Consider the following 20,826-nt stretch of genomic DNA (forward strand, 5'->3'; position numbering starts at 1 on the left):
TGGTGTCTCACCTCAAAGGCCAGACTATAAAAGAGAAGGATTATCCCAATCCCCAGTGGAGAAGAGAAAAGCAAGTGTGCTCAGGGAGAGACAGACATCGTCCCACTTGACTGATGTACAAAGCACACATGCCTCCACCAGCCATCTGATGGCAGAGTTCTGGAAAAACCTGGCCTGTCTGCTCCTTTCCCGCCTCCCTCTCCCAGCCTGGCCTGGTGCAGTGCTTTTCTGGGGCTGAGCTAGCAGAAAGAGGTGATCACAATCCCAGTTTATTTAAATGGCTCATCAAAGACTTGAGTTTCTGACTTGACAGGGCAGCCAAACTATCTAAGCAGAGGCTTAGCAAGGAGGCTAGGGCGGGAGGAGTCCTGCCCAGCAGAGGCTGGACAAATGGGGGCCAGGAAAGGCTCTAGTCCAGCCTAGACACAAGGGCTGTGTCTACACTAGCATTCCTCTTTCAAGAGGGGCATGCAAATGAGAGAAATTGAAAATGCAAATGAGTCACAGATTTACATATCTGGCTCTTCATTTGCTAATTCTTCTTTCGAAAGAAGAAAAGCAGCGTGGACGCAGCTCTTTTGAAAGTAATCCCATCTTCGGACGAACGCTTCTTCGTGAAACAAAATAGGAAGCAGGGTTCTTTCGAAGATGGGGCTTATTTTCAAAAGAGCTGCGTCTACACTGCTTTTCTTCTTTCGAAAGAAGAACATGCAAATGAGGCACCACATATGTAAATCTGCACCTCGTTTGCATTTTCAGTTTCCCTCATTTGCATGCCTCTTTCGAAAGAGGAATGCTAGTGTAGATGTAGCCAGGGAGAAAGGGCTTGGGGGCAAAAAGGGAAGGACTCTGCCCCGCAGAGACTGAAGCACTGGCGGGCGGTGCTCCATTCGGACTGGGTCCCATGCTCAGTGTGGCTCAAGATGTGTTGAGGCACGCTCCAGCCAGGCACCAGGGGGCACCTGGTCTCCATCTACTCCTGCACAGCCAGCTGCTGGGGCCAGAGTCTTGCTGTGTGAATAGAGGCTGAGGGCTGCCTCCCACACGGCCTCTCTAAGATTGGGGAACCACGCTGCTCCCATCCTCATTCTCCACGAGTGTCCCAGAGCCCGTGGGAAGCTGGGCTGCATTCGAATGTGCACCATTGGCCTTCTTCCACATTGCCACCTGGGCACCCCGCAGCCGGCTCAGCAAGCACTGACCCACAAAGCTGTCACTAGCTGCAGGGTGCGGCCCCCGAGCAGGGGAGAGGGGGCAGCCAGGGCTCCCTGAGTGCTCCCACATGACGCAACCTGAAGGTTGCCAGCCTGAGCTGGCTCCTTGGGGTGGGAGCGTATCTGTCACCAGCCGACAGGCTGCGGGCACCAGGCAGTGTCTGGGTAGAGAAGGCAGTGCAGGGATCGGAACCTGCAGGAGAGAGGAGGAAGGTTAGGCGTGCGCCGTCGCTGCAGAAAGAAGCAGAGCGGAAGGCGCACAGCTCCCCGGTGCCCCATCCCACACCAGCTGCTCTCACTCTGCATTGCGGCTAGTGCTCTAGCCAGACGCCTCCGGACTCCTAAACTTCACTAGGATGTGGGGACGCTTAGAGGTGAGCCCCGGGTCCAGACCCCATCAGCAGCAACACGGGCCCAGCTCCTGCCAGGGCCAAAGTGAAGGCCACTGAGAACAGTGGGTCAGGTAGGATTCCAGCCCCAACTACACAGCTCTGCTGACACACCTCAGACCCGAGCAGCGCCTCCCCCCCCACTATTCCATCCCTACTTTCCTAGGAAGCTCTGGGAGCCGTCAGACAGAGCCAGAACCTCCGGGCCCCACCTGGACGGGTCATCCTTCTGGGAGAAGGGGCCAGACAGCTCAACAGTGTTGAGTTTCTTCTCAAAGACGCCGTAGCTGAGGGTGACCTGCAGGGAAAGACCAGGAGACAGGGAAGCAGGAGGTTAGGAAGCAAAGAGGCAGGCGGCTGGGACAGCTCTCAGCTTTACACGCCTGCGCTACGGACATTCCCATCATCCCCCAGCTGAAAGCCACTCCACAAGCTTTGCTTCCCATGCCCCTATCCCCACAGCCTCATCCCTCTGCCTATGCAGGGCCAGGGTGCAGGTGTTCATCTGCCCCCACCACCACCCCCCACCTCCATTCCCTCCACATCTCCAGCTCCCATCTCTCCTACGCTTCTCCCCTGGCAGGGCTATATTGCATGGGCCCCACGGGTGCCATAAACCACTTCTCCGGTTGCTGCCGCTGTGGCGTGGAGGGCCCTCCCCCTACTCTTTGACTGGCAGCACTTTTGCTGGCTAGTTAATTGCCATTTCATCCTTCGCCCATCATTGCAGAGAAGCGCCAAGGGATGCATTTGTCAGGAAAATCTCATTGAAATAATGTGTGGCTGATTCAATCAGGATCACCGTTACTACCGGAGTGAAGTGAGCCATTGCCCACTCGCCCCTCCCTTCTTCCTTCCCCCGCCTCCAAACCTCTCCTGCCACATCTCCTTCTGACCACCTCTTCCATTCACCTGCTGTGTCAGCCGGGGGCGGGGCACCAGCTGCAGGTTCTCCAGGTGAGAGTGGAAGAGAGTGTTGGGGAGCAGACGCCGGCCCAGTTTGCATTCCACGATGTAGCCCACAGTGCAGTCGTCCGGGAGGCGGATGCGCTCTGAGGTGTGCAGGAAGTGACTGCCGCTGGAAGAGAAGGGGCTGCACTGATCGGGGGGGGATACAGGCACCCAGTGGGTTCCCGGTCTTGGAGCAGGAGGAGAGAGTCAGAGCCAGAATCACCCCTTGGGCAGCTCCACTGACCTCCGAGAGTTCTGTAGCTGGGGTTGCAAAGAGATGGGGGGGCTGGCTGGTTCTCTGTCTGCACTGCAAGAATTTACAAACTGATAACTATGCACATGTCAGCTCAGCGCTGTGTGCAGGCAGAGCCCTGCATAGATGGGGCCTCGAGGGCAGGGGTGCGCAGAGTGGGGGGTGGGCTGCCACAGCGGGGAGAAATTTCACTAGTGGGATGCAGCACGATTGCCTGCTGGGGCTCAGGCTCATCCACCTCATTAAAATAGTGAAATCTGTTACTGCTTATGGCCGTGTCTACACTAGTACAAATCTTTGGACCGGCCATGCAAATCAGCACATAGGAATTAGGGGATTTCAAAGCTGGCGGGTTCCTTTCGAAAAGGGCCCCCGTCTGGACAAGCCACACGGGAGCGAAACACGGCAATTTCGAAGAGCCGTGGCCGGCGGCATGCTAATGAGGCACTGAATATGCATTTCAGCGCCTCATTAGTAATCTTCGAAATGGCCATTTGCACGGCCATTTCAAAGATTTGTGCTAGTGTAGACATAGCCTTTATGTGCGCGTGTTCACATTTACATACTGATTAATAAAGATTTTACCTTCTTCAGACTTATTGTCTTCCACGTGCTGATTGGGTGGTTGGTTGGTTTCATATGAACATAGCTGGAATTTCCATCAGTCTGGATGACGTCAGGCAGGTTGCAGGCACAAAAAGTGGGGGCCCGACACAAAAAGTTTGCTCACCCGTGATCTAGGGGCTACAAGTACTTGCCCTCCCCTGCCTGCCCTTGCATGCTCGCAGATGGGTAGGCCCACCCACACTGTGCCCTCTCTCACACACCCTCGTGTGCAAGCATCCATTCACACCCCCCCCCTCCCAGTCTATGCATGATCTTCCATGACATTTCTCGGGATTCCTGAGGCACGCATGCTCACACGTCTGCTGACTTCCCGCCTCACCTGGCCCAAGGCGCCATCTTGGTGGCTAGGCTGCGGCTGATGCAAAATCCTGCCCCTCCCGTAGCGAACCAGAAGCGCACAGACCTCTGGGGAGAGAAAGGCAGAGAAAAGGAAAGGGCTCACCACTGCCACTACTCCTGTCCTTGCAGGTTTCAGCACCAAAGTGCTGGCCTTTAGACACACACTGACCGGGTATAATCCACCTGCAGCACCGCACAGGGTGGCATGGAGGGGAGCAGGCCTTCACCGCACCAGCTGGTCAGACACGCAGGACAGCTGCTCTACCACCCTGGGGCCAGAATTGTTTTGGCCCAGTAGCAAAGAAGGGCCCTTGTGGCAGAGAGGAGGGCACATTTGCTGAACAAGGAGGTGGAATTCCCCTCTCACTCAGGGAAGGAGTGGCCTCTCTGTGGCAAAAGTGACTTTAGTCGAGCTGGATGGGCTGAATCTCTCAGCAGACAGGGTTCCCCTTGAGGAGCACCATCTGTGAGACTGCCTCTCTCTCCAGGCCTGGGCGGCACATGCTGTTGTGGCTGTCTGGCCCAGGGCGGTGCATGTTGAACAGGAACAGAGAGGCAGCTGTGTGAGTCTGTATTCTAACAAAACAAACTAGCAGTCGTGTAGCACTTTAAAGACTAACAGAATGGTTTATTAGGTGATGAGCTTTCGTGGGGCAGACGGTCAAGGGACCCTGCTAATAGCAGGCACAAAAAGTGGGGCCCGACACAAAAAGTTTGCTCACCTCTGCTCTAGGGGCTACAAGTATTTGCCCTCCCCTGCCTGCTCTTGCACTCTCGCAGATGGGTAGGCCCACACGCAGTGCAACCTCTCTCACACACCCTCGTGTGCAAGCAAATTGATTTTTTAGGTGCTGAGCTTTTGTGGGGCAGACTGTCCCACGAAAGTGCATCACCTAATCAATCATTTTGTTAGTCTTTAAAGTGCTACATGACTGCGGTTTTATTCTGGCATAGGGCAAGAAAGAGTTAAGCACCTGACCCAGATGCAACCTTTTGAGACAGGAGCAGATTAATGAACAACAAGAGGTCCTGTGGCACCTTATAGACTAACAGATATTTTGGAGCATGAGCTTTCGTGGGCAAAGACCCACTTCAGCAGATGCATGAGTGAGGGGGGTGGTGGTTTCAGAGGGGTATTTAAAGAGTGAGGTCCCAGTAAGAGGGAGGGCCAGAGCTGACAAGGTCTATTCAGCAAGGTGGAAATGGCCCAGTATCAACAGTACTTATCAAAAGAGGAAAAAACACTTCTTTGCCCATGAAAGCTGATGCTCCAAAATATCTGTTAGTCTATAAGGTGCCACAGGACTTCTTGTTGTTCTCAAAGATACAGACTAACACGGCTACCTCTGTGAGTAGATTAAAGTTTGTGTTGGTTGGGTTTTTTTTGTGTTTACTGTATATAGTTAGAGGTTAACAATGTAACCAAGCAGTTCCTGTCTAGCCCTGCATTCTGTTAATGCAAAGATCAAAAGGAGATATTAACATGTAAATGAAGTGTGAATGTCGTCTCAGAGGCATAGCCAGATAGTCTATATCTGTAAAAACGACAACAAAAATCAGCAGCAGAGAGGTAGCCCTGTTAGTCTGTATTCTACCAAAACAAAACAGCAGTCCCGTGGCACTTCAGAGATTAACAAAATAATGTATTAGGTGATGAGCTTTCGTGGGACAGACCCACTTCTTCAGACTTGTAGCATTACCAGTACAGACGCAATATATAAAGCACAGAGGTCCAAAAATTCTTAGCAAGGTTGACAAATCAGAAAAATTGCCAACTTTGATAACAATTTTTCTAATTTGTCAACCTTGATTACAAGTTTTGGACCTCTGTGCTTTAGATACTGAGTCTGTTCTGGTGAGGCTATGATCTGAAGGAGTGGGTCGGCCCCACAAAGTGTCAGCACCTGATAAATGATTTTGTTAGTCTATTAAGTGCTACATTATATTAGGGACTATTACAGCGGTACCAGGGTATAAGCTTTTTGGGTGAAACTCACTTCTCCCAATGTAGTGTTACCATACAAAAAGAAAACAAACCAGCAGGCCTGTAGCACTTTAAAGACTAACAAAATAATTTATTAGGGACTGACCTTTCATGAGGCAGACCCACTTTTTCAGGTCTGGAGGTAGTGCTGTGCTGGAAATGTTAGGCTACAGACTAACATGGCTACCGCTTTTTTACTATTCATCATATAAAACAAGGCACTCCTGAGAGGGAGTTGATCTGTATCAGTATCTACCCACTCACCTGGTATGAACATGTTACAGTATATATGTACATTAGTACAGCGTGAGTAGGTAGAATGGATAGAGTGGGTAGGTATGTTCTTTCTTTTGAAAGGTCAAATACGGTAACCTTAATCCAATGGATTCGAGTGGAAATACAAAGGCAGGTATATATGTAAGAAAATGACTGCAAAAGAAAGAAGTTACTATCCATTGTAAATTAGGGTGTAGCGGGATTCAGGGGTCCCCAACCTCTGCAGCCCATCCGCAGGCAGGAGTGACTCTCGCTCACCAGGAGAGCAGAGGTATTATTAGCCAACAGGGACAAAGTGTCATTGTACAGCGGTGTTAGTACAGCAATCAGAGACAGCCAGTCCAATCCATTTTGGGCAGAGGAGGCCCCGAGGGGTCCCCCGAGCAGGGGCCTTGCCCCTCCTCTCTCTCTCTCTCTCTCCCCGCCCCCCCCCCCCACCCCAGAGCAACTGCTTTCCAGCTCCCAGTTCCAATTCAAAACCCTCAGGCTCCACCTCCCCCTTTGTGTGCAGTACAGGGGTATCACCTGTTCGCCTTGGCTACCTCAGCAAGAGCCCCACACCCTCTGTGAGCCACACACGTATAAACACACATATCCCCCTCTACTTCACATAGGGCAATCAGTCAGGGTGATTGTGGCCACCCAACGTAGCTGATGGGGAGAGATAGATATCCAGCCAGGGGAAGTTGACTCTGCAGAGTGTTAACCAATTTAGATCCTTACTGAGGCTTAATTGTATAGTTTGCAGTTTGCAAATGAGCTCCAAATCCGCTTTGCAATCGAGTTTTGAACGTTGTTTTGTAGAAAGATGTCTGCTTTTAAATCCTTTCCTGAATGACCAAGGAGATGAAAGTGTTCCCCTACAGGTTTATATATGTTCCCCTTCTTGATGTCTGATTTGCACCCATTTATCCTTTTGTGCACTGTACATGGGAGAGGGGCTTTGCTGGCACGTGATGGCACATATAACATCAGTGGATGTGCGGGTGTATGAGCCCCTGATGGTGTGGCTAACATGGCTAAGTGCAGTGATGGTGTCACTTGTATAGATACGTGGACACAGTTGGCAAAAGGGTTTGTTGCAGGGATAGGTTCCTGGGTATGTGTTTCCGTGCTGTGTTGTGTGGCTGTATATGAGTATTTGCTTCAGGTTGGGGGGGTTGTCTTTAGGTAAGGACTGGTCTGTCTCCCAAGGTCTGTGAGAGTGAGGGATTGTTTTCCAGGATAGGTTGTAGATTGCCAATGGTATGCTAGAGGGGTTTAAGCTGGGGCCTGTAGGTGATAACCAGTGGCAGTCTATAATTTTCCTTGTTGGGCTTGTCCTGAAATAGGTGACTTCTTGGTTTCTGTGGAAGTATACAGCAAATCACCTGCAAGTACTGGGAGATGGGCAACTGTCTTATGTTCATCCCATATTCATAGAATCATAGAATCCTAGGGCTGGAACGGACCTCAGGAGGTCATCAAGTCCAGTTCCCTGCCTAAAGCAGGATCAACTCCAAGTAAATCATCCCAGCCAGGACTTTGTCAAGCCAGGACTTAAAACCTCCAGGGATGGAGATTCCACGATCTCTCTCGGTAACACATTCCAGTGCTTCACCACCCTCCTGGTGAAGTAGTTTTTCCTAACATCCACCCTACACCTCCCACATCATAACTTGAGATCATTACTCCTTGTTCTGCCATCCCCCACTACTGAGAACAGCCACTCTCCATCCTCTTTAGAGCCCCCCCTTCAGGAAGCTGAAGGCTGCTGCCAAATCACCCCTCGGTCTTCTCTTCTGCAAACTAAATAAGCCCAAATCTCTCAGCCTTTCCTCAGAAGTCATGTGTTCCAGCCCCCAGTCATCTTCATTGCCTTCTGCTGAACCCCCTCCGATGCATCCACATCCTTTCTGTACAGGGGTGCCCAGAACTGGATGCAACACTCCAGATGTGGCCTCACCAGTGCCAAATAGAGGGGAATAACTACTTCCCTAGATCTGCAGGAAATGCTCCTCCTAATGCACCCCACTATGCTGTTAGCCTTCTTGGCTACGAGGGCACACTCTTGACTCATATCCAGCCTCTCATCTACTGTAATTCCCAGGTCCTTTGCTGCTGCACTGCTGCTTAGGCAGTTGGTCCTCAGGTTGTAACAGTGGTTGGGATTCTTCTGTCCCAAGGGCAGGACTTTGGACTTGTCCTTGTTGAACCTCATTAGATTACCTTTGACCCAATCCTCCTATATACCCCGGTCACTCTGGACCCTATCGCGACCCTCCAACATATCTACTCGTCCCCCTAGCTTAGTGTCACCCACAAATTTGCTGAGGGTGCAATCCATCCCCTCATCTAGGTCATTAATAAAGATGTTGAACAACACCAGCCCTAGAAACAATCCTTGGGGCACTCCGCTTGAAACAAACCGCCAACCAGACAATGAGTCATTGATCACTACCTGTTGGGCCCAAACATCTAGCCAGCTTTCTATCCACCTTACAGTCCACGGATCCAATAAATACTTCCTTAACTTATGGGCAAGAAAATTGTGGAAGACTGTATCAAAAGCTTTGCTAAAGTCAAAGTGTATCACATCCATTGACTTCCCCATGTCCACAGAGCCAGTTACCTCAGCACAGAAGCTAATCAGATTGGTCAGGCATGACTTGCCCTTGCTGATCACTCATGATCACTTTCCCCTCTTCCAAATGCTTCAAAATGGATTCATTGAGGATCCCCACCATTATTTTCCCAGGGATTGAGGTAGGGCTCACCACTCTGTAGTTCCCTGGATGGTCCTCCTTTCCTTCTTTAAAGATGGGCATTACATTTGCCTCTTTCCAATCATCCAGGACCTCTCCCAGTCTCCACAAGTTTTCAAAGATAATGGCGAAAGGCTCTGCAATGACATCTGCCAAGTCCCTGTGTACCCTTGGGTGCATTAAATCCAGACCCATGGATCTGTGTGTGTCTAGCTTTCTAAACAGCTCTCGACCAGTTCTTTCCCCACCGAGGGCTGTCCCTCTCCTTCCCATACTGTATTGCCCAGTGCTGTAGTCAGGGAGCTGACCTTCTCCGTGCAGACAGAGGCAAATTACTGGTGACGTTTAGAAAACAGGAGGGTATTTCATAGACACTATAGTCCTCCTGAGAACTGCAGGCAGCCAAGAGGCTCTGCAGGAACCGTAGGCATGGGAAGTAGAGGTGCAAAGGGCAAGGGTGGTGAGTTACATGGGCCCATGGTGCCTGAGCTCCAGAGATACTCCTGGCCCAGGGCCGTGCTCCAGCAAAGTCCCAGTGCTGTCTGCCACTCCTGTGTGCTCCCTCCCCCAGCTCAGTGTGCCCGCTGGCTGGCCTGCCACGCCCGGGTCATTTAAGACAGCCCAGGAGCCCCACTACCGCCACTGTCAGTGCAGCAGAGCTAGAGTGGCCTCCTGCCTGCTCTGCCAGCACGGGATTGGGAGGGTGCCTCCATGCAGGCCCCCATCCTGAGTGCAACTGAGGACAATGGGAGCTGCTGGGGCAGTGCCTGCAGCCAGCAGTATGGGGAAAGCCCATGGTTCCCCCCCACCACTCCTGGCTTAGTAACCCCGCAACCCCATCCCTGCATCCCCTCCTGTGTTCCTTCCCCTCTCAGAGCTCACACCCTCACTCTCTCCCCACAGCCTTCAAAATCCCTCCCAGAGCCTGCCCTGCCTCCCGGACCCAGCCCAGTGCCTGCACCCAGCACCCAAACGCTGTTCCACAGCCTGCCCCCAAAACTCTCTCTTGCACACAAACGCCCTCCCAGAGCCATAGCAGGTGGGAGGAAGTGGGGGGGAAGGCAGGGTTTGTGCTCTGAGTATTCTGAGCACCATCAGCCTTACTGCAACCTTACCAACCCTATCGCACCCGGAGGCTTTAACCAGGGCTCCATCCAGGACCCAGCTGCCAGACCCATGCCCAAGATTCTGGCTACCATGCCAGACTTGCCTCCTCCCCATCCCCTGGATCCCAGGTGCTGCCCCGCCCCCACCCTTTGGGTCCCAGTTGCCATGTAGTCATGGCTGCTGGCCCCACACCCAAACTCTCAGCTGCGGTGCTGCACCCCATCCTGCCAGTGTCTCAGCCGCTGTGTGGCCTAGAGCTCAGTAACCCAGCTGAAATAACCCCTTGCAGTTCTAGAGCTCACCATCTCTACTATAACAAGCAGTCACGTAGCGCCTTAGAGACTAGCAAATGTATTCGGTCATGAGCTTCCATTAATAAGACCCACTTCCTCAGATCATTGAAGAGGAATATTGAAGAGTTCAGTCATCTGAGGACGTGGGTCCTAACCCACAAAAGCTCATCACCTAATAAATGTGCTTGTCTTTAAGGTGCTACAGGACTGCTTGTTATTGGTGACGCTCTAACACAGCTACTCTTCTGAGGCCACCTCTGTTATAGCACTGACCTAAGGACTTTATTCATGTCTCTGTGTGTATTGATCTTGTAACCAACGCTCTCTCTCGCTCTCTTTTCTTCTTTAAGAAAATGTCAGTGCGGTTAATAAGAGTTGGCCACAAGCCTATATTTGGGTGAAACCTAAAATATTCATTAACATGGTAGCAATGGGTGTAGTCCTTGCGGATTGGTAGAACTTTTTCAGACAATGAACAAGATCTCCAATAATCCTCATCATAGCCATCTTGGCTGTCTAGGTGGAGCCCAAAGACTGGATTGCTTTAAGGGAATTGTTTTTTGCTTTCGGGTACCCAATAAGGAGCCAGATGTGGTTCAGCAGCATTACCCCCGGCAGGCCACCAAATGCTTCATTTACTTGTGCTTCTGCAGGTGCAGCCACTCACAGATTCCGTTGGCTCCAGTTGGCCATTCCCAGCCAATAGGAGCTGCGGGGACAGTGTGGGCTGGGTCACAGCTTCCTGCAGCTCTCATTGGCTAGGAACAGTGAACGGTGGCCAATGGGCACTGCGAGCGGCCATACCTGTGGAAGCGCAGGTAAGTAAAGCATCTGGTGGCCTGCCAGGGCTAGCTCCAGCAAACCGCGTCCAGCCCACGGACCCTTTATTGTCCGCCCACACGTCCCGGCAGCAAGGTATTACAGAAGCTTTTTTGTTCCTCTCTTGATGGATCTAAGTACTGGAATAACCACCAGTTTGGGGGACTGTCTGCCCATTCTTTACAGTTTGCCGTAACTGAACAGTCTGAGCACAGCCCCCAGGGGACCTCAGTCACAGGTTGCATAGGACCAGATTGGGTCTGGTGGAGACCAGGCCTGTTTGGGGTGTGTGACAAGACACGGGTTCAAGAACCACTAGCTCCCTTCAGAATCCCCAGGGAGCCGGTCAGATGCTTGGCCCCGTTGCCATGGAGCAGGACTTACTGTCCGATTGTTGGGCATCGTTTCAGAGGCTTGGATAGGCCGGTTCAAGCTGGGCTTCCCAATGTAAACCTCCTGGGCTGGAGAGTAGGAAGACAAGAGCTTCAAGAGGGCCTGTGGGTTCAGGTAGTTGTCATCATCCACATGGCAAAACCAGCTGGCCACAGGCAGGAAGACAGACAAGAGCAGGTTAGGTCAGGAAGCTGCTGCTGACTCAGCCTCATGTCTTGGCCCTTATTTTTTGAGGTCATGTACAACCAGCCGCCGATGGGCTTGAATCAGCACCTCTGCGAACTAGACCCTTCTTCACCCTTCCCACTGGAACGCCACTCACAGCCTCCCAGTCAGTCACACAAGCGGTCACCAGCTGGCAGCGACAGCTTCCCATTCTGGGCCAGGACATTCCCTCCCAGGCTCCTTCACACCCCTCAGTGCTCACCTCAGGCCGCTGGCCAAGAACGCATCGAACTCAGCAGCCATCTTGCAGGAGAGGGCTGGGTGGCTATGCTCTGAGGAGCAGTTTGTGAATATCACATGGTCACCTGAGAGGAAAAAGACAGGGCTGCTGGGCAATGAACTCCCACTTCACTCAGTCTCAGCCCAGCAGGCAGGAAACACCGCTGGTCAGAGCAAGAGCAGGATCAATCACAGTGTTAATTCTGTCCTGGCCTTCTCACATCCACACCCTGCTCAGAAGCAGGGCCCCACGTCTCACTGGCCTGTTCCCACCCCACCCTTCTCTCTGGGTTCAATCTTCCTGTTCATGCAGCAACCCCCATGCTGCTCCCCTCAGGAACACCTGCCTTGCCCTGGAGGGGCCCCCATCCCGTCTGCTTGGGGGAAAGGGGAAGCCTGGCTCGGACCTCTCCCCACCGAAGCAAGGCACCACCGGCGATGAGCTTTCTTATCACTACTGGGGCATTTCGCCGGTCCTATGTGGCTGATCTGGTGAGGCGCTGGCAACATCGTGGCATGGGGGAGCCTCACAGATGCTCATGACCTTCTCAGGAGGGCGGGCTAGAGGAGCTGGCCATAGGCAGTCAGAGCAGCGCTGTGGCACAAGGAAGTACTGCCTCCCCGTTGCTGGAGCTGCCAGAGGGGAAGTGGTTCGGCACAGGAAGCCTGTTGAACCGAGTTCTTCCAAGTCCCAGCTCCCAGCTCTAGCAACAGCACCTCCTTCCCACGCGGGCCTGGGACAGAAGGGGTTGTCCAACCCCCCTGCTGCTCTCCAGGAGAGCTGGCCTCCCGCAGCGTCTTCCGGCACATTCCCGCCACTCTCCTGTCGCCCTCCTTTCACAGGGCAGGTCCGCCTCCCCGCCGCCCTTTTCAGAGGGGAACTCCGCTGGGCTGAGTCCGCTCCCCAGAGGGAGTCAGTGGGGCTCCTGCCAGGCTCTGTGGAGTCCAGCCTCTCGCAGGGCTCCAGCAGGGCCATGGGAGGAGAACCCGCCCTCACTCCGGGCCCAGAGTCAGGGCTGGGGGGCAGGGGGCTGGGTTACCCATTCGCTTCTGCAGGGCTTCATCTTCTTCATCGGTGAAGATGTAGGTCTGAGAACAGAGGAGAGGAGAGGGGGAGGTTACTCTGCCGCCCGGGACTGGCAGCACTTCTGGCCTCGCAAGCTCTCACTAGGCCTCCCGCCTCCCCGCTCCGGCCTGTGCCTTTGACACCCTGTGGCTGCCTCTTGCTAGGCTGAAGTGGGGCAACCTGGAGTGTTGCTGTCTGGGCAGGGGGAGCTGGGAGCTGCGGTCCCAGCTCATTGCTCACCTGCCTCTTCTGCCTTTCCTGCAAGGGTGGCTGGAGGATAATGAATCCTCTTTGAGCTCTGTTTGCCAGGGGCACACGTGGGGCCTGCAGCCACCTCTTTCTCCAGCCTGCCTCAGCTTCAGGCCAGGGAGAGACTTCCCTCTGATTCAGGATACTGAAGGAAGGGCTCAGATCCCTGGCTCTCCTCTGCAAGAGGAGCAGGGAAGCCTGGAGGTCAGCTCTGCACAGGGCTGGGCCCCCCCACCCCTCCGGAGTTTGCACTCGGAAGACTCTCTGACAGCCAGAGAACCCAGGAGTCCAGGGCTTGGATTCCCAGCATTTCCACTGAAGTTAACGGGGCTATGCCGATGGACACCAGCTGAGGACCTGGCCCCTGGAGTTTCGTTTGCTTCAGGGAGGCATATCACCACCATCTCCCACCACCTCCCCTTCCAGCCAGGCAGGGCTGAAGAGAGAGCCCTGTTCTGAGGGCTGCATTACAAGATTCACTTTGTTACCTGGAGGGTCTGGGCTCTCCCCTCCCCAGTGTTCTCCAACCCCCAGCCCCACGAGCCTGCCACCTGGTGAACGGATAGCTCAGGCAGCCCCGCGAAGCCAAGCCAGGGGACACGAGGCCCAGCCTGGGGTATGAATGATGTCAAACCGCAGATGAAAGCAGCAGCTTTGTGGTCAAAGGAAGCAGGGGTTAAGGGGAAACAGCTGTTAGCGTGTATAGCAGCTCCAGCCCCCGGCAGCTTCCCAGCCCCCCTCGTCCACCTCGGGTCTGCCCCGCTCGCCGGTCGCCATTCTGTGACCCGCACGCCCCTGGGGGGGCACAGCGGGATCACGGCCAGCTGAGAAAAGCTCCTTTCATGCGGAAAAAGTGCTCTCAAGGAACCAAAGGGACTGAAAGAAAGAGACACAAGCCTTAAACAATCTGCCCACCAGCTGCCGCAGGCTGGTTAAACACCGCGCCCAGCCTGGGGGGGTGGGGGGAGAATACAAAGTATTCAGGCAGGCAGCAAACAGCTCTGGCCCTGGGCCAAGGGAGCTCCCGCCCCTTCGCTTCCAAGCCCGGGTGCTTCATCCCCATCAGGCAGATGGGTGCAGAGCGGGCAGGAGGGAAAGGGGCCAGAAAGGCAAAGCAGGGAAGCCAGGCTGTGATCACTGGGAGGGCTGGGAAGAGGGCACACTGAAGGGTGGCTGGCTGTAGCCCATCCGTGGCAGCGACAGGCTCTGAAGTGAGCAGGTATAGTGGGGGTGCTGAGTGTGCCAGGTGGGGGCAGGGAGGAAGAGATGCCGGGGGAGAGATCCCCAGAGGGGCTGTGAGGAATGCTGCCTCCAGGGACGCCTTCAGCGCAGGTGAGGGAGCTCGATTCGATGAGGCACGAGGCCGTGGCAGATGGGCGTGTGTGAGGATTTTATTCCCATGGTTAGGCTGCTTGTGTTTCCTACAGTTGGGTGTCCACCGAAGGTGGGTGCCTCGATTTTCCCAGGCACAGCATCAGGACAAAGGAGGGGCCTGGGTGGTTTCAATTGTAACCGGGCTGTCGAGTGGGGTGCCTGGAGGGGGTTTGCTGGTGCCTCACACACATCTCCCTCAGCCTCACCCAGCCAGCGACCTCCAGACCAGACCAGCTCCCGGCCAGTTTTACCAGCTCAGCCAGAGGGGAGGAGAAGGTTCCTCTGGGCTCTCTGGCTGACTGCAGTAGCCCAGCTCCCACAGCCTGCCCCAAGTCTTCGGGACCAGTTTGGGCAAATATCAGGGTCAGGCGCAACAGAGCCAGAATTCAACCCAGCTCCGTACTACCCTGGGCCGCCCACCGAGAAGATGGTGATTGGCAGGCCCGCCGGCACGGGGGAAGAAAGGGCTGTTGCCCCGGAGTCCAGGACTTCAAAGGGGCCTGGAGATCTGGGCCCCTTTGCAGTGCCGTGCACGGCTGCTCCGCTGCTCCCTGTGGCTGCGGGGCCAGCACCGCGGTTCAGGTGGCGCTAAGAACTGACTCCCACAGGCTCCACCCCTTCTGCCCTTGGCCCTGCCCCGCCTGTGACGAGGAGCTGGGCCCCTCTCCCGCCTTGCCCCAAGACCAGCAGCGGCTGTCGGCCCTGCTGCTGACTGGGGCTGGGTTTCCAGGTCCCAGCTCTCAGTGCCCTGTCTAACATGTGCAGCTTGCAGTGGCCTCTGCTGGTCTCGCCACTGCGCAGTGGCGCAGGGAGGTGGAGGGCACTGGCTATAAGCCTGTCCTTCGGTTCTGAGGCGCAACAGACAGCTATCACAGAGCCTTGTCTAGCAAACTCCCCTGGAGCATAGACACCAGCCTCAACCAGAGGATAAGGGCCAAGCCTTGGGCCTGCCCAGCCCTGGCTGCCAGCATTGCAGCTGTGTGTCAGGACTCCTGTCCGGGCCCCATCATGCTGGGCACCGTGCAGACAGGCGCAAGGGCCAGCCAGCCTCAGAGAACTCGCTCTCCAGGGCTTAAACACCATGCGGCAGGTGAGCAACCTGACAGGCAGGACTGAGGCAACAGGCCGGAAGCTGGGGGACGTGAAAATGACAAGGCCAGTCAGTGTCCACCCTCATGAGATTAAACTTAGCTCTTTTCCTGGCAAAGACCCATCAGCAGAGTGAAAGCGTCAGCCCTTACAACAGACAGCAAAGCCGACGGCACAAGGCACCAGACTGGGACTCAGTTTCCCATTCCCATCCTTTGTCTGGCTTGTCTATTGAGGCTGTCAGCTCTTGGAGACAGGGAATGTGTCTGTGCAGCACCTAGCGTACTGAAGCCTGGTCTTGGCTGCGAACTCTAGGCCCTGCAGTTATGTATAATAAAGCTCACAGGTTTGCCTGACTCCCACAAAAGTCACCCCGACAGGGCCATTAAGGCCCCAGGAAACAAGGCTGGTCTGCTTGGGACCCCAAGCAGATTCTCAGCTCAATGGCAGTGCCAACCAGTCTGGCACTGATAACACAGATACAGGTGGCCACCTGCATAGGAAGAGGCTCTGTAGCTGAGCAGCCAGCATGACCCCAGACCACAAGACAGGGAAGCTCAGTTATCATGAGCAGCAGCTGGGTTTAGCGGAGTAACTGTAAAACTGAGAGCAAGTCCGAGCTCTGATCTCAACTCCCTCCACGCCAGGCACCATGTCCCAGCCCTTTCTGCCATCACGTCCCCACCAGCCTAACGATACTTGCTTCCCTCCCCAACGTGGGAGTCATGGAGATGAATGAATGCTGCCGAGTGCTCCCTGGGAGTCTTGGTGTCTCCTCCGCCCTCAGTGGGATCCTCCTCCCTTGCAAATCAGACAGGTTCATGTTTATAGTGCAAAACTTTCCTGGGGGTAGAAAAATTCAATGTTTTTCAAAAGCAAAGCATGTTAGATCTGGCAACAATTCTGCTTTGTTTTTCAACAAAAACTAACATGTTTGTGTTATATTTTTCCTTTCATCCCCTCAACCACTACCTTTGCTTCTGGTGCAATAAGAAAAAGGGGGAGAAGGAAGGAGGAAAAACTAAAGGTTTTCAGCACCAAAAATTCAACAGCCAGCTTTTCTGAAAACTTTCTTTCAGACTCACACCCCTTTTTTGATCCCAGCCAACTCCGCTTGCAAAGGGCAGGATGGGACCTTGAGAAGTCATCAAATCCAACCCCCTGTGCTGAGGCAGGACCAGACAAATAGAGAATAGCCATGACTGGTGTTTGTTCAGCCAGTTTGTAACAGCTTTTGGTGATGGAGATTTCACAACCTGCCTTGCAAGCCGGTTCCAAAGGTTCACTTCCCTTCGTGTTAGTCACTTTTTCTTTATATCTAACCTAAATCTCCTTTGCTGCAGATTGTCTGTTGTGTCTTGACCTACTTTCTGGGGACATGGAGACCAACTGATTCTTGCCCTTCTTTGTAACAGCCCTTAACACATTTGAAGACTGCTAGCATCCCCACCCCCGCTTTCTTTTTCTCCCAGGACTAAATATGCCCAGTTTCTTTAACCTTCCCTCATAGGACAAGTTTTCTAAACCTGTTATCATTTCTGTTACTCTCCTCCGGACCCTATCTCTAATTTGTTCTCATTTTGTCTAAAGTTTGGTACCCAGCTCAGAACAAAATACTCCAGCTCAAGTCTCACCAGCATTGAGCAGAGCAGGACAATTACGTCCCATGTCTCACATACAACCCTCCTGCTCATGCACCCCAGAATGATATTCGTCTTTTTTGCAACTGCATCACTTTGTTGACTCATATTCAGTTGTGAGGCACGATCACCCCCAGCTTTTTTCCATCAGTGCTGCCCCACAGCCAGTTATCGTCCAGTTTGTAGTCGTGCATTTGATTTTATTTTCCTAAGTGAGATATTGCGCACTTGTCTTTGTTGACGTCACTCTTCTTGAATCCAGGCTAATTTGTCAAGGTCCTTTTGAATTCTGATCCTGTCTCCCAAAGCGTTTGCAACCTGTCTCAGCTTGGTAACATCTGCAAATTTCATGGATTTCCCACATCCATAGACAAAGGGTCTGGTAATTTGGGGTGCTCTAGAGAATCTTCTCCCTCCCACCACTTCCCCTCATTTCTTGGCATGGCCAGAATGGACAAGTGTTGGTTACATTTCAAGTAGGAAAACTGGTTTGCAAACACACCCAGAAAGACCCAGGCCAGTGACAATCATGATACCCGTATGCCAGCAGCCAGCCCACTTTGTAACAAGCCTATGCCAAGAAGTAACAAGTAAGGAACCTGCTAAGAGCCAATAGAGAGTAGAAGGCAGAGCACTGAGGGCTCTAAGATGCATGTCGAGAAGGGGAAGCATGATATTTCAGGCGCTAATGCACATAGAGGAAGTGGGTTCAAAATAGGACGTGGCTTCCTCTGACAAACCGCAACTGACTAGGTAGTGGAAAGCACCAGACAGTTACAGCCCAGCGCGTGGAAGGGAAAACTGCCCTCACCCAGAATGCCCTGCTTTGTCTCAAGGGCACCTTTTTGCTGCCTCCTCCAACACACACACACAAGCCAGGCTCCTCCTTTAGGTTCTGATTCTGCAACTGGCTGTGCATGGCAGACCTGTGAGCTCCCACTGATTTCTGTGGGGGGGGTCTGAGCAAAGCCACTTGCAGGACAGGGGACTTAGGCTCCACCTGCGGTTGCGGCATGGAAGGCAAATGGGGGACCCCGAAGCAGAGAAGCAGCAGGCAAAGAACCCCCCAGAACCCCTTCAGTGATGGTGAGATTAGCAATAGGGTAGGCAGTCGAGTTGCTAACCTGGCCTCTGGTAGCTGATCTATAACCCAAGTGCCTAGAATCTACAACCAGCTCGGTGGGGGCTTTCCCAGTCACACGGTGGGGGCAGTCCCAGGGAGCAGAGGGTGTTTTCCCCCAGCCATCATTTAGTCCTTTCTGGGTCACAGGAGTGTCCCCAAGCCAGCTGTCCCTCCAGGATGTGAAACTCTCAAGGCTCTGCTGAGAGAAGGGGGAAGAGCCATCCCGGCGCCAGTACCAACACACAGAAACAACAGCTCCCCCCAGCCCCCACACACACACAATGAGGGGATGAGGAACCATCACCAGAACGGGGGCAAATGGACTTGGTGTTCCAGCAAGCGACGCACCGACCGCACCGAGACATGGCACCCACATGTGCCCCCTCTGCACCCCTCCTGCTGGTCTAGCCTGGACCCCAGAAACTCCAGCTCCTCCACACAGCACCTCTGCCCCCCCGGGGAGGTGCTTAGCTTACCGGACTAACCACGGTCTCTCCCCACTGCTCAGACACACCCCACACCTTGTTCTCCTCTCTAGCATCCTTGGCCACTCCAGGGCCTAGCACTCCTTCCTGGACAGACGCTGCCTGAGCCGGATGTGGTGCTGCGAGGCAGACAAACGTTGTGTGGCTGGAGGGAGCTTGTCTGAAACTTCACCATGTCACTCCCCTGGTGATCAGCCCTTTGAGTCAGGCCTCTGAAGGTGAAAGAGCCGGGCAGAGAGGCCGTCCGTGCTCTATGCACGCTCGAAGCCCAGCAGCTGATGGGAGGACGGCTGTCACCTAGGTGCAGCGTGCACCCCGGCGTTGCTGGATTTAAAGGGGGCGAATTGCCACGCTTTGAGGCTAGGTTTAGGTAGGAGGCTGACAGTGCCTGACCAATACCACTTCTCTGTTCAGCCCCGTGCGAGCAGCCAGGAGAAACCCTGGTCTCTCTCTGCAGGGCTCTCCCCTGAGCCTGAAGCTGGCAGAGATCCAGTTAATAGAGCCCTCTGCCCAGCCAGAGTGACGTGCCGCTGTCTCTGCGCAGTGGAGTCAAAGGGTTAGACGCGATGTAGGAGATGCGCTAAGGGAGGCCGTTGTTCTGACCCCCCTTCAGCCTGACTATTTCTTCAGTGTAATGAGTCCATGGCTCCTTACTCTCCCCCTAGACATTAGCTCCCTCCTGGCCCCCACATGCCCACACAGGAGGCCTGCCGCTGCAATGAACCCCTCCACTCCCACCTCTATACACACCTGTTCGTTTGTCTTGGATATCCAAGTGTCCAGCAGCAGCTCCAGCCTGGTCTGGTGGAACCTCCTGGTTGTCTTCACAGCAATGAAAACCTCTCCCAGCTCCAGGCCTCGCCGAATGCTAGAGCCCACCTGGGAAGGGCCCGGTGACTCCTTCAGCTTCTGACTCCTGCTGCTGTCTCCCAACATACCCCCTGAGGACACTTTTGCCTGGCGCTCTGGGATCTCCGATGTCCCATCACCAACCGCTTGGTAGCGGGCCACCTCCTGAATGTCACGGTGCCGCATGGAGAGCAAAGCCATAGTGATGAGGAACAGAGCGGCCCCAGAGAGACAGCGGAGGAGATGCCGACGCATCGCTGCCAGCTTCCAGCACCATGGTGAGGAGCCCAGCAGGCAAAGGGAGCTTCTTCCTCCATGCCCCTGCATCTGTGAGCCCCACACTGGCCCCATGCCTCCCAAAGGGGCAGCTAAAGAGAAGACAGAGACGCTGAGGCCCAGCTAGGGCAAGGCCATGGAAGGTGACGGGAGAGGAGAAGGAAATGGTGTGAAATATTAAGAGAGCCAAACATCAAGGCTGAAAGCAACAACTGCCGGTGGCCACCTCCAGGAGAGAGACTCAGGGGCCAGGAGGACCTGACCTTTTAGGTGGCAGAGGACAGGTGACAGGTAGACACCAGAAGATCAGCAAATTACAGAGCCAGAGCTGAACTAACCCAGCCCCCAGGCTCTTAGCTGACAGGCTGAGGGACCGGGGCAGGGCCTGGCCAGGGTGAGAGATCACAGGTCCAGGAAGAGTGTTCATTCCCTGCAAGGGGCTGCAGGTCCCAGGTTTCCAGGCGGCGTGATGAGGGAATATCCAGGACAGGGACTCTGCTTTCTGGGCTGGAGGCAAAGGGCCTGACCCAGCATCAGAGGGTGCAGCAGGGCAGGTCCCTGGCTAGAGGCTGATGCAGGGAAGAGGCTGGGGAGAGCTGGGTCCGGGAGTGAGCAAGCCAGCTGCCTTCCACCTGCTCTGTCAGTTCAGCTCTCGCTGACTCCCTCTAGCTAGTTACCGGGCCCCGCCCACCCCTTCCTGATACACAAGGGAGGCGGGGCTTCTCAGCCTGGGGTGGGGTGTCCTGCCCGGCTCTGCCTCAGTTCACAGCTGCTGCCCTGTGAGCTGCTCCTGGCCTCAGGCCTGGGAAGAGCTCAGTTCGACCGCACTGGGCAGAGGGAGT

General features: G+C 54.3%; 1 protein-coding gene across 1 annotated transcript; it reads right to left on the reverse strand.

Annotated features, from left to right (window-relative positions):
* Positions 1 to 776: 776 nt before the first annotated feature.
* On the reverse strand, positions 777 to 20,599 carry MFNG (MFNG O-fucosylpeptide 3-beta-N-acetylglucosaminyltransferase). The gene is made up of 8 exons (XM_074983874.1): positions 19,610 to 20,599; positions 12,874 to 12,922; positions 11,817 to 11,919; positions 11,381 to 11,534; positions 3,754 to 3,839; positions 2,516 to 2,681; positions 1,816 to 1,901; positions 777 to 1,407 (listed from the first exon to the last, which is right to left on the reverse strand). The coding sequence occupies exons 1-8, from the start codon at positions 20,057 to 20,059 to the stop codon at positions 1,341 to 1,343; spliced, it is 1,161 nt and encodes a 386-aa protein (XP_074839975.1). The 5' UTR covers positions 20,060 to 20,599; the 3' UTR covers positions 777 to 1,340.
* Between the last annotated feature and the right edge of the window lie 227 nt (positions 20,600 to 20,826).

This window comes from Carettochelys insculpta, chromosome 1, assembly GCF_033958435.1.
Source record: "Carettochelys insculpta isolate YL-2023 chromosome 1, ASM3395843v1, whole genome shotgun sequence".
In the NCBI taxonomy this organism is placed as follows: Eukaryota; Metazoa; Chordata; order Testudines; family Carettochelyidae; genus Carettochelys; species Carettochelys insculpta.